General features: G+C 37.1%; 1 protein-coding gene across 3 annotated transcripts; it reads right to left on the bottom strand.

Moving 5' to 3' along the window:
• Positions 1-240: 240 nt before the first annotated feature.
• CEP83 (centrosomal protein 83) lies at positions 241-27745 on the bottom strand. Of its 3 annotated transcripts, none has more exons than XM_026868669.1 (16): positions 27457-27745; positions 19911-20169; positions 19398-19548; positions 18079-18171; positions 17662-17793; positions 13713-13964; positions 12269-12400; positions 10165-10279; positions 8676-8820; positions 8392-8541; positions 7620-7695; positions 6332-6489; positions 3566-3695; positions 2586-2689; positions 1782-1962; positions 241-1130 (listed from the first exon to the last, which is right to left on the bottom strand). In XM_026868669.1, the coding sequence occupies exons 2-16, from the start codon at positions 20057-20059 to the stop codon at positions 1032-1034; spliced, it is 2067 nt and encodes a 688-aa protein (XP_026724470.1). In that variant the 5' UTR covers positions 20060-20169; positions 27457-27745; the 3' UTR covers positions 241-1031. The 3 variants fall into 3 exon arrangements, with proteins under 3 accessions (XP_026724470.1, XP_026724471.1, XP_026724472.1); XM_026868670.1 differs by having other exon boundaries at positions 27540-27745; XM_026868671.1 differs by lacking the exons at positions 241-1130; positions 1782-1962; positions 2586-2689; ... (2 more) ...; positions 7620-7695; positions 8676-8820 and having other exon boundaries at positions 8432-8541.
• Positions 27746-27787: the final 42 nt, after the last annotated feature.

Raw genomic sequence — 27787 nt, 5'->3', positions numbered from 1 at the left:
ATCAAAAAAGCAGCCTCTGGAGAGAAAAGTTGAATCGTTGACAACATCATCATATGCACTTTAGTTATCATTTGTCTGCATATCTCACTGTCTCATACTTTCACTGCAGTATTTTGAAAAAAATACCCCAAAAGATAAAACACTTCCAGGGAAGTCTTCACTAAAAAGTAAAAAAAAAAAATGATCCTTTTAAAGTTTGTTACTAAACTGATAATTTTTTAAAATACATTCAACCTTGGATAAATAATTTTAGTCTAGTTAAGTAAACAAATTACAGTAGCAACAAATACAAACTGACATTTTCATAACATGATGGCAGTTTGTTATACTTCATCTTCTACTACGTCATATTAAAAAAACCCCAATTATTGCTTACTCCAGTTATAAAAATACAAGAGGCACATTGTCAGGGGTCGCAAGTAAACATTTTCAGCCCTTCTTCCATTTCACTTCATCCTCTCTATCTGCATGGGAACTTCAAAATAACAATCCCAACAGTGTGGATTACAGCATTGTTAACAATCAAAACAGCAATCCAGCAAAACTTCACACTGATACACTAACTTCTACATTGAAGGAGTAAGAGGATATTATCAAGTATTAAAGAACTTACCAAAAAAAATTGCTTTTATTTTAAATGTCAGCACAACCCAAACCTTGATATATATTTTTTAAAGTTTCGTGTGATGAGATTATCTCATACGTTTTGACTTCCCAATAATTTTACATCATTTATATAAAAACATTTCAAAATGTAGTTATTCTTTCAATGCTTTTGTTTTTTACCATTATAGTTGATATCAAAAATCTATCAAAAATACAAAACTATGCAGAATATATTTTATACTATTCAGACACATACAAGCATGTTTTTGGCAAAATATGAAAAGCATGTACAAAGGATAAGCTACTGAAAAACTAATAGCATGTAGAGTTCACAGATTTTATTTGGAGTCCTCATTTTGCACATCGCCTTCTCCAGTGATCTTGATTCAAGCCAAGTCCCCATATACACCCACTGCTACTTGCTCTCAAGATGGTCCAAGATCTTGCAGCTGTTTTCTCTGTGTGGTTTCTAGTTCTTCCAACCGCTTGCGAAGCAGGGAAAGCTCTCTTTGATGCTGTTCCTCCTTGAAATGTTAAAAAAAAAAAAAAAAAAAGTGGCTCCATTACATTTTGCACACCTACAAGGGACCAAAGTGAGCAATAATTTCATTTTAATTAATGATTTTAAAATAAAAATTGTGAAGTCCAAAATATCCTTATTCACTAAATTTTACTCTTCAGTGTTTTGTTCTGACACTCATGATGACCACCATCAGCAAGAAATACTGCTCAGATGAAGAGGCACACAGACCTGAGGTCCTAATTACCACAAATTTGTAAAGTCAGCCTGGTCAACCTCAGCCAGCGAGACTTTCACCTGGAGAAGCTCACTGGAGTACACAAAATGCTTTTAACCACACAAGAAATCAAGAGCAGCAATACTGCTTTTTAATAATGAAACCATAGTGTGAGAACACCCAGAAGGAGCCATTTAAAGACTCTCAGAAGAAGGTTAAAGCACAAAGAACAGGGATAAAACTGCCCGTTTGTTAACGTTCTGTAACATAGTGTCTTTCATGAACTCCTTCCTATTGCGAGGAAGAGAACATCACTAGAAGCATTCCTCAAAGTTTCCTTTCTCTGTTCAAAGATCAAATGTTCCTTCCTTAATACTAAGGTCTGTTCCAGTACCCTCTTTTGTTGTACTGCTTTCACAACTTGTAATACATCACCACCTGAAGAAGGGGGAAGGACACTTCAGGCCCAGGAGGCAAGGCAGATGATGACATCATACTGACTGGATTGAGCGATGGTATGTTAGGATTCAGAATTAAACTCCGGAATTCATTGTGCCTACGTTGCAAGTCCTTTAGTCTCTTCTGGAGCCGTGCATGTTCTTCATAGGAAACATTCTGCCTAAGAAATGAGATTTCTTATTGCTCAGAATCTTTATTATCCCACCACTGAAGCTGTTTACTATCACTATGAAGGAAAAATATATTCTAGAAGAACTGGAAGGTGGAAGACCCGTGTATATTCTTCTGCGTAAATATCTAAAAGTCTCTCTGCATATTAAGCTATCTGCTGTATTACAGGTTAGAATTTCAAGGAATAGATTAAGCTTTTAATAGCATTCACAGTAGTGAGCCACATTAAATTAATTATTTGAATCAAGGCCCTCTATAGGTGCTCAATGAAGAGAAAAAAATAGGAGTTTGTCTTTCAAAGAGGATGCTAAATCTGTTTCTTTTGCAATTCTGAAGTCTTTTTCACTCCCTTCTTTTGAAAATATTCCTGCAACTGCATCTATCAGATACTTTGCCTCTATTTCTTCCAGAAGAGGCAGCCCTGCAGTTGTCTTATAAGGTCTCAGCTGCCCATCCTAAACAGACTCCATTCCAAGATTTCTAGTGTGGAAAATGCCAGTAGACTGGACTCCAGTTACTAAATCAAGTGTCATGTATCTTCAAAAATACTTCATATTTGTAAGTATGGTCTTGGGCATATATAATTTTTCAAGTTAAGGAAAAGTTTATTACCTATTTAACACCTGATTTTCTTTTTCTAATTCTTCCATCTTGGCTTCCAAAAGTTCTAGTTTCTCTTGCATCCTCCTTTGTTTATTATCATTGAGAGTCTTTCTCTGTAAAACAAATATTTCAAACAGGTAAGTAAAGCCTTGATAGATTTGATCCTGTAAAAATTAAATCTACACTGTCCATAGTTTCAAGCTGTGACACTTTTTAGGATTTTCCTTCCTTAAGAAGAGGTGCTGTGTTGTTTGAGGATTCTGAATTCCCTTGATGGGAAAGAGAAGAGATAGAAATGATCCATAGCTGCACCTAGAAGGTGCACATATGTCAGTCACTCATTGGTCAGTGACTATAAACAACCACTTAACTGTATTTGAGAATTACAAAACTCATTCTTTAAATGACCATGTATAAATAAGTATAAATATGACCCCCAAAAATGTATGCTTGCTTGGGGGTTTTTTTGCTCATGTTGGCCTCAACTTTTTACAACCTTAAAAGCTACTGGTAGATTTCATAGCCTGTATATGTCCAATGTATAAAACTGCCAATTAATACTGAGCTTTTATAAACAATTAATCAGCTTTTCCTTTCAAGTTATTTCATAAAAAGTAAGCTTAGGAGAAGATAAAGAAATTTAATATTCCATCAAGGAAAAGCAGAACATAATTTGTCTAGTATCTGAAACATCATCCTTATTCACAAAGGAGCCCACCTCTTAAATAACCGTACACACACATGTGCGCGTGCATGTGCAAAAAAAAGCTCACAAAAATCTTCGATGGCATTATAACAAAGTTGTTGCCCATAATATTCTATTGCATATCACTTCAGCCTATTTCTGTGCTAATCTTGAAGAACCGGATATATTTTATTATATACAGTAGACTGCAAATAAAATCTTAATATTAAAACAATTGTATCTGGCCAAAGTAAAGCTGAACTTTTCATAAGATGGATCATTCATAAAGGAGAAGTCAACGTGCCTTTTTCTGAGCAACGGCAGCTCGACATAACTTGTTCTTCACTTGGTTGTATTTCTCTTCTTTCTCTGTGATGCGCTGAGTTAGCACATGTTTCTCCTCCAGCCATTCTATACGTTTGTATTCTAAAGTCCTTTGAAAAAATAAATTTAAAAGATTAAGAGGCTATATAGACCAAGCAGGCTCATAAAATAGATGCATCTTTTCACAACTCCTACCTTTACATACTTGAAGGATCTGGTTTAAATTTGATTGTGCTAACAATCTAATTATGACTAACAACATTCAAGCCTGTGGATTAACATCATCCTAGGTTTTGTTCAATTGTAAGGCAAATTTTGAAAACTGATTCCAGTAAGCTCGTTAATTGTTAGCTGCTTGTTCATTTGGTATGCTGCCAAACCATCCACAGAAAATTTCAGATCAATCACACAGGAACACAATAGTAGACATACCTATGCGAAACATCCATTGTCAGAGGATCTGACAACTACCTTCTCCATTTGGGACGTAAGGTTAAGAGAATAAGTTGCTGCCTTGCACAGTCTACTATGGCTTTGTAATAGAGAAGTACAGACTTAACTAGTATGTGCTCCGGACCAGAACAAATGCCAACACAACAGAAAGCTCCTACTGATACGGTTCCTAGACAACATTCCAGCCAAACAAATACCAGAAACAGTGTATGTTATCTGTTTAGGTCTTTGCATGGTTAAAACATAATAAAATTAGGCTGTGTTCTCTAGCAGTGGATAGGAAAGGAGACAGTTTCTCTCTGTTGCCTTGTTTGTTTGGGCTATCTGCATTATGGGTCAAAGTAGACAAGAACTAACTGCATATTTAACTACATTAATGTAAAAAAAAAATAAATCAGAAGTTGAGATTCTGTGCAGCAGTTTTTAAGAAATGCAGCCCAAGGCTTGGTATCAGTGCATCCATACCGCTCCAGTCCTGGGCTGATTCAGTTTCCCTACAGGGACTTGGAATGAATCTCCACAAATTTCTCACCAAACAGCCTTTCCCTTCCCCACAGTAGCAGTATTGGGAATCATCCACTCTCATACCAGAACCAGGATCCTGGCCCACTTGGTACCTGTGACAATTCTTTTAGTAAACACAGCATGGTTTGTACCTTGCTATTGACTGTAAATACTACTACTACCCAGGAACCAAACTCCTATCCTGCTTAACAGGAAAAGTTTCAATTGAGACAGTAGTTAAAAATACCATGAAGTGTGGGAGTATGCCACTAACGCTGTTCCTGAAATGCTTAACAAGTGCCTGTTTGAGCTCATGTCTGATCTGTATCAGTCTCACAGTTTGCCTTCAGCCCTTTTTCTCATTTCACATTTTCATTTCCAAGCCTAAGACTGACACAGCCAGGCAGGCAGCTGCTTTGCCTACTTATGGCTCAACCAGTATTATTTCTTTTATCTGAAACTTTTTAATCTTACTCTTTCTTATCTTTTGATCCTTATTCCACTTCCTCTTTAAGCCAAATTGCTTTGGTGCAACTTAACTCTTGAAGTTCAAGCTCATGAGAATTGCTGAACTGAGGAAGAAAGTCCCATCACCCACAAAGTCAGAAAAAGAATGGAAACGTGTCCCAAGGCTCCCAGGGTAACAGTAGGACAGTAAGACCTGAAGGATTTACCTGTAGGCTGCAAAGATGCTTAATTTCTGCAGGTTTAGCTTTGGTGCATCTCCAGTTATCTACAGATTTATAATACAGTCTCTGAGGACTGCCAAGTTCCTTTCACCGTCTTTTCAGGAAAACCTACTCCTGACTGGTCTATAGTCCATAAATATGTAAGTGACATTGACAGTCTCACTCAAATAACAGTGACAATCTCACTCAAAACATGAATACACTTTCCAAAAGTAAACATCCAAAGTATTTAACATGCTACGGACAACTGAATGTATTCTGCAGTCCCAATGCAATAATTTCTTCAAATGTTAAACTGAAAAGCAATACCTAAACTAATGACAACGAACCGTAGCAAAAGAGAAATTAAACCAAACAATGCTACATTATATCTTTTGGAAGTTTTCTATTTAATCTGGGACTCTGACTTTTTAAAAAACCCACCACACAATAATCCAGTAGACATTAGACATGTATTTGGTTATTAAGCTAGGAAATATAAAAGAGCCCTTTCAGACTAACAAAATAATCTTTAAATTTCATTGCTATATATGTAGTCTGAACAAGATTTGGTTTCCTTCAGCATTTATCAGCATATTTTGATGGTATGTGGTCAAGGTTGAGCAAAAAAAGAAAGAGGTTATTTTAAATTTTGATGAGAAGAACTAGAAGATATCCATTAAGCCTTTATTTGCCTCGAAACCTTATCAAAGCATAATACAATTCTTAAATGCTTTTTTTCATCCTCAATGCTTAAACAGTCTTTTAAAAGAGTTATGTGTGAAGCTCTAGATCCTTTTAAACTAATATAAGCTTGACATTCACTTCAGGATAAATAGGATTTCATTTTATACAAATAGTGTATTTCACTAGTCAATAATTTTAACTGTATCAGACATGAATGGAAACAAACTCCTGTTTTTGAAGTTACAACAAGCAAAGCTTTTATACATGCTGCATAACAGAAGGTATAGCCATTTTTCACAATTGTCAAATATTTCCTGTATATTTTTAATTTCTGACTTCATTCAGAATCTACAATCCATAGTTAAGTAATCCACATAAAGGAATACAAGCAGTATGAAAAGTAAAAGTAAAGCCAAAAGGAAGAAAAAAATTACTTCTCTGTTTCCAGTTGAGCTTTTTCTGCCTGAGTCCTTGCATGTTGACATTCTTGTTTCAATCTCTCTATAACTTCCTTCAGTTTCTGATTAGACTCCAGCAAATCATTTTCTGATTGAGAAAGTGAGGCAAGCTGGAGTTGCATGTTGTGAATTTGCTACAAAAAAAAAAAAAATTTCCATTTGAGAAGGTATGCAAATAATTAATGCTGAGATACTGAGATAGAGCAAAATGCAGACACCAACAGGCTGCATTAGCTTTCCATGAGCCTTTCTTATTTGCTCCTTTTCTCCTTACTCAACAGCTTCTCCAGAAGCTTGACAGTAAATTGCTTCTAGACAAAGAAGGGTTCCTATTGTAGTTAAAATGAGAAAGAGAAAGGGAGGCAGGAGTCTTCAGTCACTGATGTGTCCCCCAGAACTTAATAAATCCAACATTAAGCCCCAGAGCTGAACAGAACTCGAGCACCACAGAACATCTAGTAGCAGAACTGTGGAGCTACCCAGACTCTCTCTCTTATAATGCACAATGCATTACAGCCAACAGTGGCTGTACCAACTAGTTAGCAAAAAGCAAGTAAGTACAGAGTCTGAAAAGTCCAACCTCTGCCACCAGTACATAGAAAGGATGATTTCCCTTTCCTCTTCCTCTCCTCACATGGACACATGGATACCCCAATTTCTGATTCTGGAGGAAAAAAATACTGCCTTGAACTTCCAAGTGCACTCAGATTGCAGACTACTTCAATGCACAGCTGTGTTCTTACCTACTAAATAACATCATGGGCGAGCAGGAGTTAAAAGAGTTAGGGTTTATTTTCAACACTGCCATCAATTCACTCTGCAATAGAAATATACCTCTTTACACTAGTTTATTCATTTATGAAACATCTGTTAAGCACTTGAAGAACCTCAGATGAGAGATTGCAGTGTAAATGCAAAGCATTACCTAGAAACAATTTATAAGTCTCCATGGAAACTGAATCTCCAGCTAAACAGTGCATAAGCATATTCAATATACCAGTCTATAAACATTCAGCTTTGAAATCCTTGGTACCCATCAACAACACACATGAAGCAAAAAAACGAAATCCATTTATTTATTATAAAGGTCTAGGAAAGCATGAATGATTTCTGAACACCTTCCCTTTTAAATATTTGTTGTATGCATTTTGTCCCTTGGGAAAAAAAGCCTTAAAAATTCAATCTAATCTTCAAACACTGGACATGGTAATTGCAGGAAAGATTGTATTTCTCTATAAAACATTACAATGCAATATAACCTCACCTGTTTCAGATCAGCACTTTCACATTTCTTTTCTTCCAGCTCCTCTATCTGAATAGCTTGCTGTTGAATTTTTAATCTAAAATTGTATAAGACATCCTTATTTTTATCTAATTAAAATATAGATGTTAGAAGTTAGGACAAATCAGTCTGACAACAGAATGTATTGCTTAACTTGAAAGGCTGACAAATATTTAACTAAACAATGATTAAAAATATATTTTTATTGATTATTCAAATTCAATGGGAGTAAGAAATACACTGATGTGTTTGCTTTTGGAGTATGACTTCTGCTCATTTTATCATACAGAGCTTCATACAAATACTACAGTAAAACTACAAATACTACAACTTCACTGAGAATTATTATAATAACCAACTCAAAGAAATATTGTTTAGGGTCCCAGTTTGCCAGCTGCTGATATGATGCCATTGTGGAAAGAAAGAGAAATGGTTTACTCTAACACTGATGCTATGCCAGCAGCCAACATGAACCCAATTTTAACAAAACTGAGTATTACAAAATTTTGTCCTTAAAATATATGTTAAAATCATATAATTTTTAAAGGTTTGGATGAAAAATGTCATTTTTTTTAAACGGCATTTTTTAAAATTCTTCCCTCTTTTTACACAATGCAAAAGATAGTTTTGTTTAATTTACCATAATGATCATTTATGTATCCATGAATAGCAAACTTTTATACTGACTACTGTAAAGAAATTAGGAGGGGAAAAAAAAGATAAATTTGTGTTAAGATTAGAAAAGCCACAATACCGCAAACACTGAAGTTCCTTTTTGCTAGATTCTTCTGCCATCTGTACAACACGTAGTTTCTCTTCATACTGATCCTTTTCAGATTGTCTCCAAGTATCTTGTTCCAGTTTCATCTTCTCTAGATCAGCTAATCTGTTCTCTAGTTCTAACCTGAGACATCATTCAACATGCACACGAGAATCATGACAAAATGCCAGAAGTGTTTAGTTGCTAAGAATGACATTTAGAAAAGTTACTCAAAACACTCCTCTTTTAGAAGTTAAGCAGTAAATCAACAAACATACTTTTCATCCTGTAAGGCTGCAATCTTTTCAAAAACTTCCTCTTTGGCAGCTTGCACTTTACGAATTAGCTCCCGATCCTTTTCTACTAAAAGCACCTTATGACGTTCAACAGCTGCCTTAAGAATTTCCTTGTCTGACAGCAATCCTGCATTGTACATTAAAAAAAGTTAAAATGTCATTATTGATATCAACCTGATGAAATCCAGTATTAAAATAACTTTATAAATTGATAGAAGGGAGCCAAAAATTCACCACTCACATGCTAAAATGAATGTTTTGGGAGAAAAAACAATAAAAATAGAAGAGACATGGCCTTTCTTAGTGTAACAGTAACTTTTCAAAAACTTTTGAAGAGTAAGCACTACACTGGAATCACTGTCTAGAAGTGCTCCACAATAGCTACGAAAAGGTCAAGTGAGAAAATCTGTTACTTTTTAATGGAAAAGTTTATGGTAAACAGTAACTGGTTACCAGTGAAACCATAGTAACCTGGCTACAATAAATCTTTCATTTTAATCCACTTGTATTACCAAATGAGGCAATTCCAAAATTATGACTCTATAGGCAGGGAGAAAAGATGCAAATTAAAAGTGTGTGATCAAGACACCTGTGTTCACTGGCAAATAAGCCAACATCCATTAACAATGATTCCTTGTTATTTAGCTAATTCAGCGATACAAATTGAATTCCACAGCAAGTTCAGGTTAGCTTAAACCATGTCAGTATTTAGTTTCATACTTCATAGGGTCCAACACTTTTAGTTCACAATATACCGTAAGTCAATACAGAAAACACCACTTTTTAGTTGCTCTTAGAGTACTTAATATTAAAGCAAGTGAACAGAAACAACTATTCCAGGAAGATGAAGGTACTGTTTTGGGGTTATGGCAATTCAGAGAGGACAAGCCCCTTAAAAGATGTGTAGTGATTTAAATCAACACATAACTAGTACTAGAAACTAGAGAGCTTTGACCTTTTCATTCCAGAAAGCTACTTCGAGTTGCCTATGTACTCAGCTGTATTAGGTAGCTTAGAACACGGCCAATTTTCTTCAAAGAATAAGCTAGAAATTGTATTTTGTTTCACATGGCAGCCTTATCCAATTCCACAGACACAGGATCAGAAAACAAAACAACCACTGAAGCCCTATGGTACGAGCAGACTATGAAAGACTCGAAAATTTGGCAATAATAGAAAAAAAAACCCAACATATGAAGTACATGATTTGAAACAGATTACCCTCAAACCGTGTCACAGATTCACTAATTTATATAAATGCAAATTAAATTGTTCCATAACTGTTCTTCTTGACCTAGTAGATCAAGTGAAACACCACCATTATTTCAGGTATAAAATGAATTGTCAATTCTATGACCTAGACCAGAAGTAGAAGGTGAAGGCTGCTGGGGAACATTTGGAGAAAAAATAATTGTAGTATTCTAATTAGAAGTTACAAAAGAAATAATTAGAAATTAATTGCACGTTTTACCATCCATTTCACTTTGAATCTTGTTTCTCTCTCTTTCTACCTCACTCTTTGTTCTTGCTGCCTCCAGTTTGACATTTGTTATTTCCAGTTTATGTGAATGTTTAAGTTCTTCTACCTATGAATTAGAAAAAAAAACCCAAATCAACTAAAATAAATATATACATATACATTCGCAGTTTTACTGTAAGTTTTTCATGTGATACTTTGATACCAAGAAAATCTGCCAAATAATCATGGACTACACTTATTTTAAACATACACTAAATTTTTTTCTTTTCATCCACTGCTTTCCTGAAGCCAATCCAGAATATCCACTCTTGTGCGTAATTTTTAATGGAGATTATATAAATACTGTAACATTAATGGTATTGGCATGATCTGATTTTCCAAATCATAATCAGTGCTATTACAGGTTTTTATTAATTCCTCAAGTCACACACTAAAGATTATTGAATGAGTTGTCAGTCATGTTGAAATGCAAGTTTTATATATTCCATGTTTAAAAAATTAAAGTGCTCAAACACAACGTATATTCCAGGAATGAGGCTGGCTGACTAGTGATATGTTTCATCTTTAATCAGCCAGTTATTACAGGCTACAATGTATAAAAGTTACTCTTTTAAGAAGCCTTGGTGATATATGTGCAGGATTGCCTGTGAAGACTTGGTTTCTGAGTAAATACTACACATTCTACAATTTAGCTTCCAAATATTGGGGTATTTCTGAAAAGACTCCTCCTTGGAAATACTTTGCTATGACACTGATCCAAACTGCCTAAGACCCTGATGCCTCCCTAACTTAAGCATTAGCATGTCAGTTTACGCATACTTCACTTCTGACTAAAGATCCCTCAGAGTCAAGCTAAAATAAGCTTACATTTAATCTCCCTAAGTAAAACAAAACAGTGATATGCAAAACGAGATTATCAATTGCTCTCCGAAGTAATTTCAAATTGGTAACTGCTTACTTTAACCCCTGACCTCCTGGAATGCTATACAACTTTCTCAAAATCCAGGTCTTCATAGTTTTAAAGTGCATTTTAATTCAAATACTTCTCTACAACTGTGACATACACATCAAATGGCCTCATAAAAGTAGGAGCTTTAAGAACACCAAATCAAAGACAATTATGGCTTGCATGGAAACTTTCGATAGTTTAGGCATTTGTACGCAGTAATTACACGGTCAATGAGAATTAAGTATCTAGAGGAAAGCACTTATAATGAAAATCCATTCACAATGACAATGTAATTACAACCTGCTAGCATATGCAACTGGCAAAAGGTTAAGAATGACATAGTAGCTTATTAAGTAACTACACAGTGGATTTGGTTGCTTAAATACTAAGTTGAGAACATTTCAGGGCAACTTGCAAAGATTTAAGGTGGCTTTTTTACGGCATAAAATCCAGAAGATGAATGTGTCCACCTGTGCTCAGGAATAAGTTTGAAAGGGTGCAGAAGGGGGTGGAGGTTAGTTTAGAAATTAGTTTCTACTTTCTTCCCTGCAAGAAACACCACTGAACATTTTAATTTTCTCCTACTTCTGGAGGTGAGCAGAGAACACCAGTTGATATAACAAGTAAAGACTGTAACAATCTATATATTCTGATAGACAACTGATTTTTAAAGTCTTTAACGGAAGTTTCCCCTCCTATTTATTGTTCATGTGAGACAAGTATGACACATTGTATAAAGAGGCTTTAAATACTGGTATAGGTATATCCTATTCTTACAGTAAATCAGAACTTTTTTGGATTGAGGACCAAAATGAAATATTTCACACTCATAAATGTGCACTGTAAAGACTGTTTTGAACTAAATCTGAGATTGTTAAAGAATAACTATGGTAGAAGATAAAGTTTTCTTCCTGTAGTGTATCCTTCTTGAGTAAAAAGAGCATAACCTCAATCTCTAGAAATACTTTTAGGGATGATATTTTTCCTGTAAAGTCACATATTCTATATCTTCCAACTGAAATTGGGAAAAAAAATCCAGACCTATTTTAAGTCACAGCAAAATACATTGTTACTTCATTCTTATTGTAAAACAGAAAAACATAATAGGATATGAAAAATGTACTTCTGATACCAAAAAGTACTTACTTTAGCAGCTAAGGAATTGACTTCTCGTTCAGATTTGTGAAGTTTGCTGGTTAAGAGAATGTTTTCCTCATGACTCATCTGCAGTTCTTTCTCAATTCGATCAATCTGTAGTTCAGCAGACTTCTTTTCTGCCTTGAATAAAGGAGGTATTAGTAAGATTTTTGGAGCAAGGCTGTCTCTTGCTATTCACTTGAAAGGTTCAATTGATCTGGGCTTTCAGGTATTACTGACCTTTTATATTATATAATAATAGTGTAATATATAAATATTTATCCTTGCTCAACAATATGTTCCAATACAACAAAGGTCCTGAATTTTACTCAAAAAACACAATTGTTTTTACTAACACTGCCTGCACAGAATCACACACATTTTCAATCCTACTTCACAAGAGGCTGAGGTAATCTGACTTGGTTAGGAGGCAGCAGGTATTCCTATCAGTAAATTACTGGGCTGTAAACACCAGTATGATTATAAGTGGTGCTCAAAAATTGTTATATGTTGGCCTATGCAGTTAGACTAACTGAAGAATTAACATCATGGAGAGGAAATAAAATGCAATTACTGTGAGTTTTATAGACTCGAGATCCTGAGCTCCAGTAAGCATCAAAAAGGTAATATAACCTACGATTTCACCCTCCCTTTTCTGAACTGACCTATTTCCAGCAGGACTCCTTAAGTTTTCCAAATTAAGAATATTACAGCACTTTTCTTCTTAAGTTGTGATCAGAGCATTTTACAAAAAAAGGTATAAAGCACTAATAACAGTAAAAAGGAAAATTAACCATCTATCCATATGCTGCAACTGTGCAAGAAATCTGTGTGAAAAGATTCACTACCTAGAGAGAAAGCAAGTACTGACAGAAGGACTGAAGACCACAGATGAAGAATACAGTGGAACCCTAGGAAAATGCACAACAGGCCAGAAATACCAAAGGTTTGTTAAGGGAGAGCAACAGCCAAGAACTAAACAATTGCAGTAACGTGTTCGAGAAAGGAGAGACAGGGTAGGCAAGAAGATGATACATGAGAAAGGGATTAAAGAAATAGAGGAGCATCATATGATATTTTTGAAAAGAATAAAAAATTGACTGTAGTAGATTATTAATATATCATCAGTTTCTAACTCCAGACAAGTGACAAGTGTTGACATGTCCATCTTACTGACTGCAAACATGGGTATCACTTGCTTGTTTAGAAAAGAGATCATTCAACAGCATCTCTCAGTTGAGCTCCCCACCTTTTCAAAGCTGACTTGGTAGTACATGACTCACAATGTACTTACAATTTGGTTTTAAATCTGAAATGTACAAATTCAAATTGTGGAGTCAATGACAAAATTATCAGTTTCTTCAGTGACAGTTCTATCAGGCCAAGCATTATTCTCACTACACTCTACAAGGAGGCAAAATTAAAAAAAAAAAAACAAACCACAAAATCTTACCTCTAGAGACCTTGTCATAGCCTGCATCTCAGCTAACTGCCGTACTTGTACTCTTTGAGCATTTTCTGCTTGCACACCACAATTGTCTCTTTCTGCTCTCAGTTCTGCTACTTCTGCTTCTAAGCCTTTTAATTTCTGATATAGTTGTGCCTTTTCTCTAGAGAGTGCCTCCACACGTTTCATGTCCCTCGTGGGATCAACACTAAGCAGCTGATTATGGAGTTCTTCTTTATCTTTATCCAGCATTGCAATCTGATAGTTGTTAATCAGAAAAACAAAACCTTTTACATTGTTTAGGTGTCAGACAACAAATACAGCAGTTGACAATTCAGGAAAGAGTAGTCGTGTGCATTTAAAATATTAAGAAATTACATTTACATTTATTTTCTTTCTTAGAGTAGGAAAACAACAGACCCATTCTTCCATGCCTTTTTTGCTTCAGTTTTCACTGATAAGGCCCCCTAGCAGTCTGTGGGAGTAAAGCAGTACTCAGAGAAGAGGAAGAAAATGTTAGGGTTCATTTAATCCACTGGACACACACAAGTCCTTGGAATGGATGGATCCAAGCATTTTGAATGAGTTCACTGGTATCACAAGGTTATTCTTTATCATTGAAAGTCATGGTGATCAGAGAAGGTTACTGATTTCTGGAAAAAGGTAGACAGCACACCCATCATCAAGGGCAGCAAAAAGATCAAGAAGAAGAATCCAGGTAACTACAGGATAGTCAGCTTCACATCATTCACCTTCTGTGAAGGTTATGAAGCAAAATCTCTTAAAAGCCATTTCTGAACACATGAAAGACAAGGTGATGGAAAGCAGGGCTTACCAAGGGCAAGGCATGCCTGACCTACTTCTCTGCTTTCTAGAAAGAGGTGACTGGCACTGCAGACAAGGAGAGGGCAGTGGATCTTGTATACCTTGATTTTAACAAGGCCTTTGATACATATAGTCCCCCATAATCGTCTCTCTTACCAATTGGTGAAATATGTGCTGGAAAAGTGGCTGATAAAGTGGGTGGATATTATGGTTTAACCCCAGCCAGCAACTAGGAACCACGCAGCTTCTTGCTCACCCCTCATCCCTCCCAGTGGGATGAGGAGAAGAACTGAAAAAAAAGTAAAACTAATCGGTTGAGACAAGAACAGTTTAATAACTAAAATAAAATATGATTAAAATATAATAATAGCAACAACAGTAATGAAAAGGAATATAACAGAAAGAGAGAGGAATAAAACCCAAGAGAAAACAATTGATGCACAGTGCAATTGGTCACCACCCACTGACCGATGCCCAAGCAGGAATCTGCCCCTTCCAGCCAACTCCCCCCAGTTTCTATACTGAGCATGATGCACTATGGCTATAACCCTTTGGCTAGTTCAGGTCAGCTGTCCTGGCCAGGCTCCCTCCCAGCTTCTTGTGTACCTGCTTGCTGGCAGAGCATGGGAAATGGAAAAATCCTTAACTTAGGATCACCGCTCCTTAGCCACAACTAAAACATCAGTGTGTTACCAATATTATTCTCACACTAAATCCAAACCACAGCACTGTACCAGCCACTAGGAAGAAAATTAACTCTACCCCAGCCAAAAGCAGGACAGTGGAAAATTGGCTGGACTGACAGGCTCAGGGTGATGATCAGTGGTGCAAAGCCCAGTTGATTGCCTGGTGGGGTCTTTCTGAGGCCAGTAGAGGGTCCAGTACTTACTGATGCCCTCATTCATGACCTGGATGACAGGGTGGAGTACACTTTCAGCAAACTTGCGGGTGACACCAAATTGGGGCAAAATTGTCAATATGCTGGAAAGCAGAACTGCTGTTCAGAGGGATCTGGACAGGCTGAGGGAATGGGCTGACTGTAATCTCTTCAACAAAAGCAAGTCATGCATCTGGGATGGAGTAACCCCACACAACAGTACAGGTTGGGGACAACTATCTATGAAGCAGCCCCATGGAAAAGGATCTGGGGGTCCTAGTAGACATCAAGTTGAACATCAGTCAGCAGAGTACCTTGCAGCAAAGATGACCAACTGCATCCTGGCAGATTGGCAGAAGAATAGCTAGCAGATCCAGGGGAGTGATCATTTGTCCCCTTCCAGTACTTGTAAGACTGCATCTGGAGTTTGTGTTCAGTACACAAAGAATAATGACAAACTGGAGCAAGTCCAGTGTATGGCTACCAAGATGGTCAGGGGGTTGGGGAAAATGACTTATAAGGAGAACTATGCCACTTCAGCTTGAAGAAGAGGAGGAGTTGCATGGTGATGGGAAGAGAGGCAATGGACAAATTTGGAATGTGTGAATTCCAATTAGATATTAGGAAAGAGGTTTACCATGAAGATGGTTAAATACTGGAATAGTTTTCCCAGAAAGGCTGTGGAATCTCCAACCTCATAGATGTTCAAGACGACTGGATATGGCCCTGAGCAACTTAATCTCATTACACTCCAATATTTTAAGCAGGATGTTGGACTAGAAGGAGGTCTCTTCCAACTTACATTATGATTCCACAATTCTATAACCACAACAGAACTCAAATCTGCTAATAACTCAAGACAGTCAACATAATTGGGCCCTGCCAGACAGAAAATAAAGCAGAAAAAAAAAAAAGTTTTCTGTTACAAGGTAGTATGATAGGTACAAACTAATCTCGAGACTGACTAACATATAGATTCTAGTGTTTCAAAATTAGTTGCATGGACTGAATATAATATTGGGGCAAAAGAGTGAGAAAATAAGGTACGTAAGAGTTTTCTTGGTATTTGTAGAGTCCAAACTCTGATCTGCAGCACAGCTTTTAGAACTTGCATCAGTGATCCCTACGGAGCAAAGCCAATTTCTGCAGCAAAAGCCCTCCAAATCCCTTTTATGAGGAGATTGGAACACTTCTTGCATGACATGCCCAAGCCATCACTTAAGAATCAGGATGTTTTTGTAGCCTTCATGTGCTAACTGGCATGGAAGTTTAAAAAGGCTCTCAGAAAGAGAAACGAGATCACATTGTGCCCCGGGCTTGAGGTAGTTTCATTCTCCAAAAGTGTGCTAATTAGCTGCAGGACTAGCACAAACTCAACAAGCCCACAAGAGAGGCAGGCTGTAGAGCAGCATGTGGGTTTAACTCCAGGAAGGACAACTGTTGTGTTTTCAGTGTAATAACATTTACAAATTTGGGTTGATTTTGAAAGCAATGATTGTTTTGATTTGTGTCTCATGTTTAGACTAATACATTCAAATCTGCATCTTAGGATATATGCTCCCAGACAAATACTTAAATGAATATGCAATGACATATACAACACTCATTTACACCACTGCATATATTTAAAACATAAATAAGATGGCAATTTATTTAGCTACATTTTTGAAAGTCCAATTCTGAAACAGAAAATTCATGAATGGTTTATTCAAGAGTTAATACAACTGAAATAAAGTTACTAAAGTTTTCATTACCATTTTGACAACCACTATCATGATCCAATTTAATTGAAAAATGTACCCTTGTCTGGTATTCACAGTATCTTCTGCTGCCTTCTTCTTGGATTAGTTGTCACATAAATAATTTAAAATCGAAACATATATCAGCTGCTTAGATAACTTATTAATTTCAGATTACTGTAATGTCTCAAATTCCATCACAAATGCGATAAAAAAAGGCATTAAGCAAAGCTACTGGCTGTCATTTATCAGAAGGCAAATCTATTCTTACTTTTAATAGCACAAATGATATCGCGACACCATCACTGAACAAACCTACAGAGACAGCTTTAGGCTAAGTCACAAAAGAATTTTGACAATTAAGAGAACAGAAACAAGCACCACATTATGAAGTGGTGACAAACTGACAACCAGTCAAATAAAAAAAAAAACAACAAAAAGTACCAACGTTTTCATGGTGTTCAAGCAGCTTTGTCATCAGATACACTGTAAGCTACTGTAACATTCTATGTACCTCAGCCTCATATTTTATTTTCTTCTCTTCTAAAATGCGTGCATGTTCTTCCTTTTGATGTTCAAATTCTGATTTCAGAAAAGTATATTCATAACGAAGCTTGTTATATTCTGTTCTGTATTTTTCCACTTCCTAAGTTAGACAAAAACCCAAAAAACATCAGTCAGAGAAGTTTTCAGATTCATTTCCTTCAAATTTCCAAGCAATGTTCCTATCATTTCACAAGTTATATCTGATCAACTGAATCCCTCCTCCTCCCTCTTCTAGGCTTTCTTTCAACCTTCACTGCCTGGGGCAACAGTACCAGTCAAAGAATGTCATACTTTGCTCCCCTTTCAGTTTTAATTTCCTAAAGTTTTAGGAACAACTATAAACTGGTGATCACTACTCCAAATTAAATACTATTTCAATACTTACATTTTCTAGCTTCTGATAATGTTCTGTCATAGAGGATTCCAATTCCTGCTGTATTTGTGCTTTTAACAGTTCCAATTTTTGAGGAGTTAGCACCTTAAGACAGAAAGGTATCATAAATAACTAGTCATATTAATTTATTTACACTGTGATAGGACAAATAGCCAGGAATAAAGTATTTCAAATATTATTTTAGAAATCCTGCTTAATTTTCTATGTTCTTCTAAAGAATTTTCCGTAGTAGTTACAGAAGCAAAACCACATGATATTAGTGAACTAAAAATATTCTGGGAAGATAACAGAAGCATTTAAAACGCCAGTATTTACTGGTAGAAGCAATAGAAATGTCAAGCTGCATTGCCAAGAGATTTATCTTCATGGTGGGGGAAAGGGGAAAGGAAAAGTGATATCACATAAAAGACAAAGGACTAGCATCTGGAAAAACTTAAACAGTAAGTGAACCAAGCCCAAATAATCAAAATGATCAATACCAAATCAATTCTTTGTAAAACACATTAGATACATGTTCTCCAACAGATACATGGGTACTGGTTTGAAATGAAACCAAGATCAGAAAGGAATCCCTGCCTCAAAATCCATGCTGCATGGTATTTTGTTTTCTTAGATATGGTTAACACAGCAAACTATCTACAAAGAAGAACTATTTTAAAAAAATTTCATCCACAACCTGTGACATATGCTAATTTATCCTACCTTTTTCCCGCTTATTTGTACACTTACATCCTTAAAAACTAATTCTAGTTATGGAACATTGGCACATCTCTTCCATTCAGAGTCTGGGATCCTTTGTTAGATGCTACATTTGTTTCCTAAGAACATGTTCACTATTAGTTTAAGGAAACAAGCAGTTACAGAAAGTGTAATCTAAGTTATCTTAAATGTTGCAGGGTTTTTGTTTGGTTTTGGGTTTGTTCTGAGTTTTGTTTAAGATGAAGAAAGATGTCATCATGAAGAGAAACAAATATCTGTTTTTCCAGTAACTTTCCTAAGAGGTTTAGGCATTAAAATTATCCTCCAGGGCAGATGATTCTCCTCATACCAGGAGAGTGCTCACAGAGACTGAGAGTCTTATTATTAACATAGCACATAACAACAGGATTTGGAAGATGCAGTTAAACAAGTAAACCAGTAATTTCAATCCATAGTCATTCTCGAGGAGAAACATTACTCGGGTTGGGTGAATTTCAAGATATCTGAAATATATTCAAGCTAGGTACATACATGTTACATAAACAGAATATATGCATAGCCCTATTACAGGATTAAAATTCATATTAAGTCCTGCCAGTAAATTATCTCACCTGCATCTTCAGTTTTTCCAGCTCTTGTGTTTTACTCAGCAACTCCTCTTGATATTCAGCAAGAAGAAACTGAAATTTGTCATGTACACTCTGCTTTTCAACTAACAACCGATTCAGTTCATCTTGTGAGTTTTTATATTCCTCCTGTAATCTGCAAGATAAAATACGTATTTATTTTATATTTACCCTCTAAAATCATATCTTAAAGCTCAAAAAACTCAGGTGCAGAAGCAAACATACAAATACCAAGTTAGAACTAAGCTATTAATATCCTCTTCCTGTAACATACTGAAAAGTTATCCCATATTTACAAGGATAAATAAATAAACAAAAAGTATTGCAGAAATATAACCTGCAATGTCTAAAGTATTCTGAATTATTTTCTAATATGATCAATGCTCAAATCTGTCCTTAAATACAGATATAGCTAATACACACACAAATCTCTTCCACCTAACATTTAGTTTCACCTTTTAACAGCTCAAATGAAGAAATGTGTTTGAATTAGTGTACCTTAGATGTTCTGCCTTTATATTCTCGTAATGTGCTTTATGGTATTCACATTGCATGTTTACATCAATCAGAAGTTTTTGTAATTCTTGTGAATTAGCCGTGTCACCACTTCCAATCACGGGAGGAAGGCGGTCACCCAAAGCATCCATTTTATGACGACAGTTCACAATGAGTATGGAGAGCACAAAATAGAAATTAACATATAACTAATCTACAACACCATCCACTTTTCTGCTGACATCCCAGAAGATCAAATCACCTGGACAAATACAAGGACATGTAATCAGCAATCAAGTGCAAGTACATTCACAGTTCAAAGATTTCACATGCTGCTTTTTCTTTCAGTATACAAGAATCTGGACTCTTCTGTAACTCAGGTTAGAGACCTCTACTGAAAGGGCAACTCTTCCCTGCTCATTCTGCCTGCCCTGAAAAGTAATAGCCCTTCCAGGGTCACAGAATAAACTTGAACAAGGAGATTATTTGAGTCAATACAGAATAAGTCAAGCACTTCTGATAGATTACATGAAATGAAATTTTTATTTATGCTGTACACTGAAAATCAAACTATGATGCTAGTAATGCCCTAATCATGCTTTGTTAGAGTTCAAGCAGAGGCCACAGACATCAGACACATACAGCTTTTACTGCTACTTCACAGTCAGTGTCTGTCACGCTGTCCTAACAAGTTGTCCTACTCAGTACACCACCATTTCGGCTGGAATGAGAACAGAAATTCTCACTGTTGAATTCCTACCAAGCCCTCTTTGGAGAAGAGTTAAGGTTGCATGGACAGTCTGGAAAATACCTGCCCAAAATTCAGCCCTGAAATGTATCACTGATATGACACTTCCTCGTCTTCAAAGTTTATCTTGTGGTTTCTTGTGACCTTTCAAGAAAGAGTTTTGCTAAATGTGACAGTATCACATTGGTGTGAGAAAGCTGCAAATCAACAGATGCTGAGAAATGAGGAAGTATTCTAATATGCCTCATTGGTTCTTTCCAATATTAGAGGCACGATGTATTAATCTGATCATTACTGATATTTCTAAAGGATCTGGGGGAAGGAGGAGTGTAACTGAATTTTAGGGAAGTTACAAAGCTTTGAAACCAACTACCCTGCCATTTTAGCTTTTGGCATAACTGGACTGCTGCCCAAGACCTTCATGGTTTCAGTGTACAAAGTGTAATACACAGTTACAAAGTGTAACTTTGTACAAAGTAAAACTCAAACAGGAAAAATATTGAATCTCCATCATCGCTGCAAATACCTCACCTTCTTTACATACACAGTTGAATATATAATGTTTTCGACCATTCCACTCTTTAAATCTTTCATTAATCTATCTTGAACACTTATAATTTGATTTTATAAACCCCTGAACTATAAGCAAGATGGAAATCTATCTTCCATACAGGAAAATGAACGTTGCATGACAGCGCCCATCCCACTAAAAGACATAATACTGTCAAGAAAGTCTTATATTTAAGTTTTCTTTCCCATTTTTCCTTCCTCCATCACTAAGATGAGAACAGGTCAGAGGAAAATCTGCCAGAATTACAACACTAGTATAGGCAAAGTGACAATAGCAGCTTTGCATTCTGCTTTACCCAAATTTGCTGAGAGAATAAGGGGAAAGAAATCAGTATAAAGAACATTCTCCTCAGTGTCTTATATGCATACTGATTTCAAATGTTAATAGCACAGGTTCTGAAAAACCTTCTAATCAATACCTATTTTTTATTCTAATCAATATCTGTTTTTTATTCCTGAATTGTGTTGTTCATTAAGAAACAAAGAACAGCAATTTCCAAACTCCTTATATAGACATTTTCAATTCTTAAACCAACAGCTGTATGAGGAGAACTGGTTAGTGATTACAAGGACAATAAACCGTGTGAGAGAACATAAAGTTTTGGTACACAGAGAAAACCCAAGGCAACAAATACATCCCTAAGAATTTCTAAGCATACCTACAGGATTATTATGATCACTGGGGGAAAAAAAAAAAAAAAAAAAGAAAAAAAAACCCCACAAAAAAACACCAAAACCAAACAAAAACAACAAAAAAATCAACCAAAAAACCCCAACGAAAACAACAAACCCCCAAAACCAAAAAAAACCCACCCCACCACTGCTTTCATGAGTTACAGATACCAAATGTAACTATCAAACTGTCAGCCAAAGCTCAGAATTAGGAACACAGGATTTAAAGTTGGGGCTGAATCCTGCAGCTTGCTTGAGTAAGAAGTATTTCTGAAGTGGCATAACAGATACAAAGTCAAAGACACCAAAAAAATCACTGCATTTTCTGAGAACATATCAATCAAAAGAAAAAGATAAATGCAAGTGGAACCTTTTGTACTCTCAGTTCCAAGCTGCTGCTGGTGGGAAATCTATTATTCTCTCCTCACAGCTTTCGTTACTATCAAAAAGTGCACAAATTATAAAGCAAGACACACAACTGGTCATGCATTCACCTGCATGAAGACTTAATGAAAAAGAAAACAGGAAAAGACAGATGAGAAAAAAATGTAGCTCACAAAACAATTGTTTCAGACTGCAAAAACCTAAGCAGTATTTATTTAAGGAAACAAAATAATTTTGGCTTGCAGGGACATCTAGTGGCAAATTTCAGGATTTGCATTACTGGTGACAACTGTGAAACAAACTACAATAACATAGAGATTTCATCACTTCACAAGAGCTCTTTCCTTGAAATTATTAATAGCAACTTGTCATACTTAGCCTACTTACATTCTCACAAAAAAAAACCCTGCCCGCCCCCCAATCATAAAATAATTCCTGGCAGTGAACTGTCAACAATCAAAATCATTTAGGGCTACAAATATTGTAAGTGTATTACTAACAAGAATTTCTTCTGTGCTAATGGCTTACAGTACTTGCTCACAGTCAATGAACTGACCTTAAATAATCTACAAAATTACACAAGACTACACTCATAATTTTTGAGAAATATTTTAAAAGAACACTAGGTTGAAATTTCTTCCTCTCTTGGAGATCTGTCCAAGAAGTAGAAGAACCATAAAAATATTTAAATAAACTAAAACCACATCATATATAACATTAATTCTCCATATTTGCCAAATTTTATGTTACAGAACCGCAAACTTGTATTATTTTCTCCAAACTCATACTATGAAATCTTAACATCATTTTGTGCAGGTATACATATAAAGGTATTGGTGCAGAATCCTGAAACCTAGAAAATGCACACTCAGTAGCTAAAATAGCAATATTTAGTGTAGAATATGTAGATAAGTGAAATAACTATTAGTTTTCCAGGAATCACCTTTGTTTTGCCTTTCTTCTTCAATTGTTTATTTTCACACAGAAAGAAACATTGCTCAAAGACCTACTTCACATCTCTCTCCTTTATATCCACACATCATGAAAGCGTTTTTCTTCTTCTACAAGATTTTTTAGCTATATTATTTTAACTTTTTGTCTTCTAAAAGCACTTAAAATGGTAAGAATACCTGTATTTAGATAAAAATATGAAGATATGAATATAATTTTATTTATTTATATTACAATGTTGATTTTTATTCCATGTTATTTACAACAGCAAGGCTTCCTTCTAGCTTACCTGGCATAACCAAATTACATGATTTCTGCATGTATTGGTAATTCACCTGAGTGACATCTATAATTCACTCATGGCTCTGACTTCCATACCATAGCCACACTCAAAACATATACATTTATCATATTTGACCACTGTTTTAAACAGTTAGATGATACAATGAATGTAATTTTGCAACTGTTGATGAAAAAAAATTAACAGTATTTAGCCTTGTGCCGTGTTTTGTTCAAGCAGTAAAATTATCAGTAAAATCTGTTGAAAGCTGAACAGCTGTTCCACACAATGTACAGTTTAATCCATTTGCCTGCTTCTGTCAGAACTCTAGACCTCTTCATACACTCTTTCTTTTCTATTTTTCTAATCTAATCAGCCCAGGTCTTGTGAAAAATAAACTATTTGCCTGAAATAAATGAGACAATCAAAGGAAGCACAGCCTCATGAAAATGACTCTTCAAACACTACCTCTTCCCCTCCCTGCTTAAGATTCTACAGTAAGGCTAGATAACGAACTAATGAAAAAGTGTAATCCAATACAAGAGCTTACTGTTACCAGGAATGGGACTTCTTTATCCCCATTTCTAGATTTGTCATTCATCAGAACTTCCCATGAACTGATCTAACTCAAGAAGCCAACACACTTAAACAAGCAGAAAACACTCAATAGTTTTTCTGTGAGGTCAGTGAGTCATGCCAGCTCATGGAAAAATCCAACAAACTACATCACCAGTGAAAGCAGGCAGCTGCTACTGGCTAGGAGAAAGGAACAAAGAGCCAAGTAAATAGGCAGGAGGAGGAGCAAGGCTTTCTCCTTTCAGGAGCAGAGAGCTGTCACATCATGAGCTCAGATGTTCATGAAATCATAACCTTGGAGAAGATACCTGCCTTTAGACAGCCAAAGTAAAGTGAAACAAACTCTATCTTAAATGTCTATGCAGCACATGAGAGATCAGACTTCCTATCAACATCAAGTGAATAAAAAAAACCCCAAATCATTCGAGAAATATGAGAGCATATCTCTCACTACTTTAACCGCCTACTAATCCACCATCAGCAGCTTGCAACAGTCAAAGTAATCATCTTAAAAAATATTAAATATATATATATATATATATATATATATATATATATATATGAGAGAAAATATCAAAGAGAAACATGAAAACCTTTATTATAGGAAATTCCATAATCTGGATACTGCTCAGATATCACTGTAGAGAATCCAGTAAAAACAAACACGTAATATCTTTGCCTGCCTCAGTATAGAAATTTTGGAGAACATCTGTATGACTTCTACATTATGGAAGACATCAGTCTCACTCAAACTACTATCACTTCCTTCACAACACTGTTCAAAGTACCAATTCCAACAACATTCATTATTTCAGTGCCCATCCCTATACATGGCACACAGTATCACGCTTTCAATTTCTGTCTTATACTAGACATATGGTTAATCATTAGGTGCAAAGCAACAAACAAGACTATATCTTAATTTAGGATAAAGGAAAATGCTTCCCTTAGCAACATACACTACACTAAGTCAAACTGACAGCAGTTACTGACCAAACTGAAATTTTGTATGGGAGCTATAGTTGGTAAATCTAGTTGTATTCAAGAACAGATAGTTGTCCTAATTTTAGTTAGGATTGAGCTAATTTTTTTCTTCTTAGTAGCCAGAATAGCGCTGTGTTTTGGATTCAGCATAGGATTTGGTATGAGAAGAACGTTGATAATACACTGATGTTTTCAGCTGTTGCTAAGAAATCAAAGACTTTTCAACTTCCCATGTCCTGCTAGTGCACAGGTACACAAAGAAGCTGGGAGGGTACACAGCCAGAGCAATGGACCCGAATTGGCCAAGAGAATATTCCGTATCATACAATGTCATGCTCAGTATATAGAAGAGGGTTGACCAGGAAGCTTGTGCTTGCTTCTGGGATTGCTGTTTTGGAATTCTTGCTTTTCTGGGACTGCTGGCCAGGAACAGGCTGGGCATTGGTGGGTGTGTGGTGAGCAATCACAATTTGCATTACTTGTTTGTATTTTCTATTATTATTATTATTATTATTATTATTATTATTATTATTATTATTATTATTATTATTATTATTATTTTATAGAATCACAGAATTACAGAATTGTCTAGGTTGGAAAAGACCTTGAAGATCATCCAGTCCAACCATCAACCCAACATTAGCAGTTCCCAACTACACCAGATCCCTCAGTGCTAAGTCGAGCCGACAAACACCTCCAAGGATGGGGACACCACCACTGCCCTGGGCAGCCCATTCCAACACCTAACAACCCGTTCTGGAAAGAAATGCTTCCTAATATCCAGTCTAAACCTTCCCTGGAGCAACTTGAGGCCATTACCTCTTGTCCTGTCACTTATTACTTGGTTACAGAGACTCATCCCCAGCTCTCTGCAACCTCCTTTCAGGGAGCTGTAGAGCGCGATGAGGTCTCCCCTCAGCCTCCTCTTCTTCAGACTAAACACCCCCAGTTCCCTCAGCTACTCCCCATACGACCTGTGCTCCAGACCCTGCACCAGCTCCGTTGCCCTTCTCTGGACACGCTCGAGTCATTCAATGTCCTTTTTGGAGTGAGGGGCCCAAAACTGAACACAGGAATCGAGGTGCAGCCTCACCAGTGCTGAGTACAGGGGCAAGATCCCTTCCCTGTCCCTGCTGGCCATGCTATTGCTGACACAAGCCAGGATGCCATTGGCCTTCTTGGCCACCTGGGCACACTACTGGCTCCTGTCCAGCTGGCTGTCAATCAACACCCCAGGTCCCTCTCTGACTGGCAGCTCTCCAGTCACTCCTCCCCAAGCCTGTAGCGCTGCTGGGGGTTGTTGTGGCCCAAGGGCAGCCCCTGGCATTTGGCCTTATTGAAACTCACACAGTTGGCCTCAGCCCATGGCTCCAGCCTGTCCAGGTCTCTCTGCTGAGCCTCCCTACCCTCAAGCAGATCAACACTCCCACCCAACTTGGGGTCATCTGCAAACTGACTGAGGGTGCACTCGATCCCCTTGTCTAGATCATCAATAAAGATGTTAAACAGGAGTGGCCCCAAAACGGAGCCCTGGGGGACACCACTCGTGACCGGCCGCCAACTGGATTTAACTCCATTCACAATTTGGGCCCGGACATCCAGCCAGTTTTTTACCCAGCGAAGCGTGTGCCCATCCAAGCCTCGAGCAGCCAGTTTTGCCAGGAGAATGTTGTGGAATTTCAATTATTAAATTGCTTTTATCTCAAACTATGAGTCTTCTTACCTTTATCCCTCCAATTGTCTCCCCCATTTCCCACGGTGAGGGAGGGTGAGTGAGTTGCTGTGTGGTGCTTAGCTGCTGGCTGGGTTTAAACCACCACACTAGTCTATATGTCATGTAGGTTTTCAACTGTTTTTTCATGACAAGAGAGCTTCAAGCACATATGATACAACTTTTAGTCACTAGAATCTCATTCAAAGTTTTACTTGGGCATACGAATGGCTGCCTGTCACAATTCGATAGCCCATAACCAAAACCGTTCTGAAAAATCACTTCCCTTTCATATTGACTTAAAAATAGAGATGTTCAGACAGGGCATAGGTCCCGTGTTAGTATACATATCCTACACCTCCTGTAGGCAGAAATATGCACCTTATAGTATGTGGACAAAGAGCCGGTGAGAGGCAAAGCAAGCTAAGTCACCATGACGTTAATTTTCCTATGACTTATGGACATAGGGGCTTGGTCAGAGATAAAACAGTAATACGGGTGTCACCCATCCCGAAGCGCCGAAAAATAATCACTGCCCTCAAACTGCACATGGCTGAAGCTCACTGGTAGAAAGCATGCAAACGTTAACATTTGAAAGTCTGGCGGTGAACGGGCTCTTCCTACCCCTGAACGTCACCGCCCTGGACTTGTGCCGGGCGATTCCCAAACCCACCACCCAACAGAGGCCGCAGCAGGCTGTTACCACCAGACGGGACACAAGACAACGACGATCGCACTCTGAGACGGGCTGCCGACCTCTCTTCCAGGCTTTGCAGCTCTCAGCTCGGTAACTAACGGCACAGGGGAGGAGCAAAGCGGGCCGGAGCAAAGGCCGAAGGGCCCCCCAGACCGTACGCCGCCAGAGGAAGCCCAAGCAGGAAGGCCCCAGTCCGCCTGCCCGCCCTCTCCTCAACGATGCCCCTCCCCTCCCCTCACACCCCGGCCCGGCTCAGCCGGCAGCGGCCGCCCCTGGTTCGAGGAATTTAAAAATGGCGCCTCACCTC

This window comes from Athene cunicularia (genome assembly GCF_003259725.1).
Source record: "Athene cunicularia isolate RWA chromosome 1 unlocalized genomic scaffold, athCun1 chr1_part2, whole genome shotgun sequence".
In the NCBI taxonomy this organism is placed as follows: domain Eukaryota; kingdom Metazoa; phylum Chordata; class Aves; order Strigiformes; family Strigidae; genus Athene; species Athene cunicularia.
This window is presented reverse-complemented; position numbering and strand designations above follow the sequence as displayed.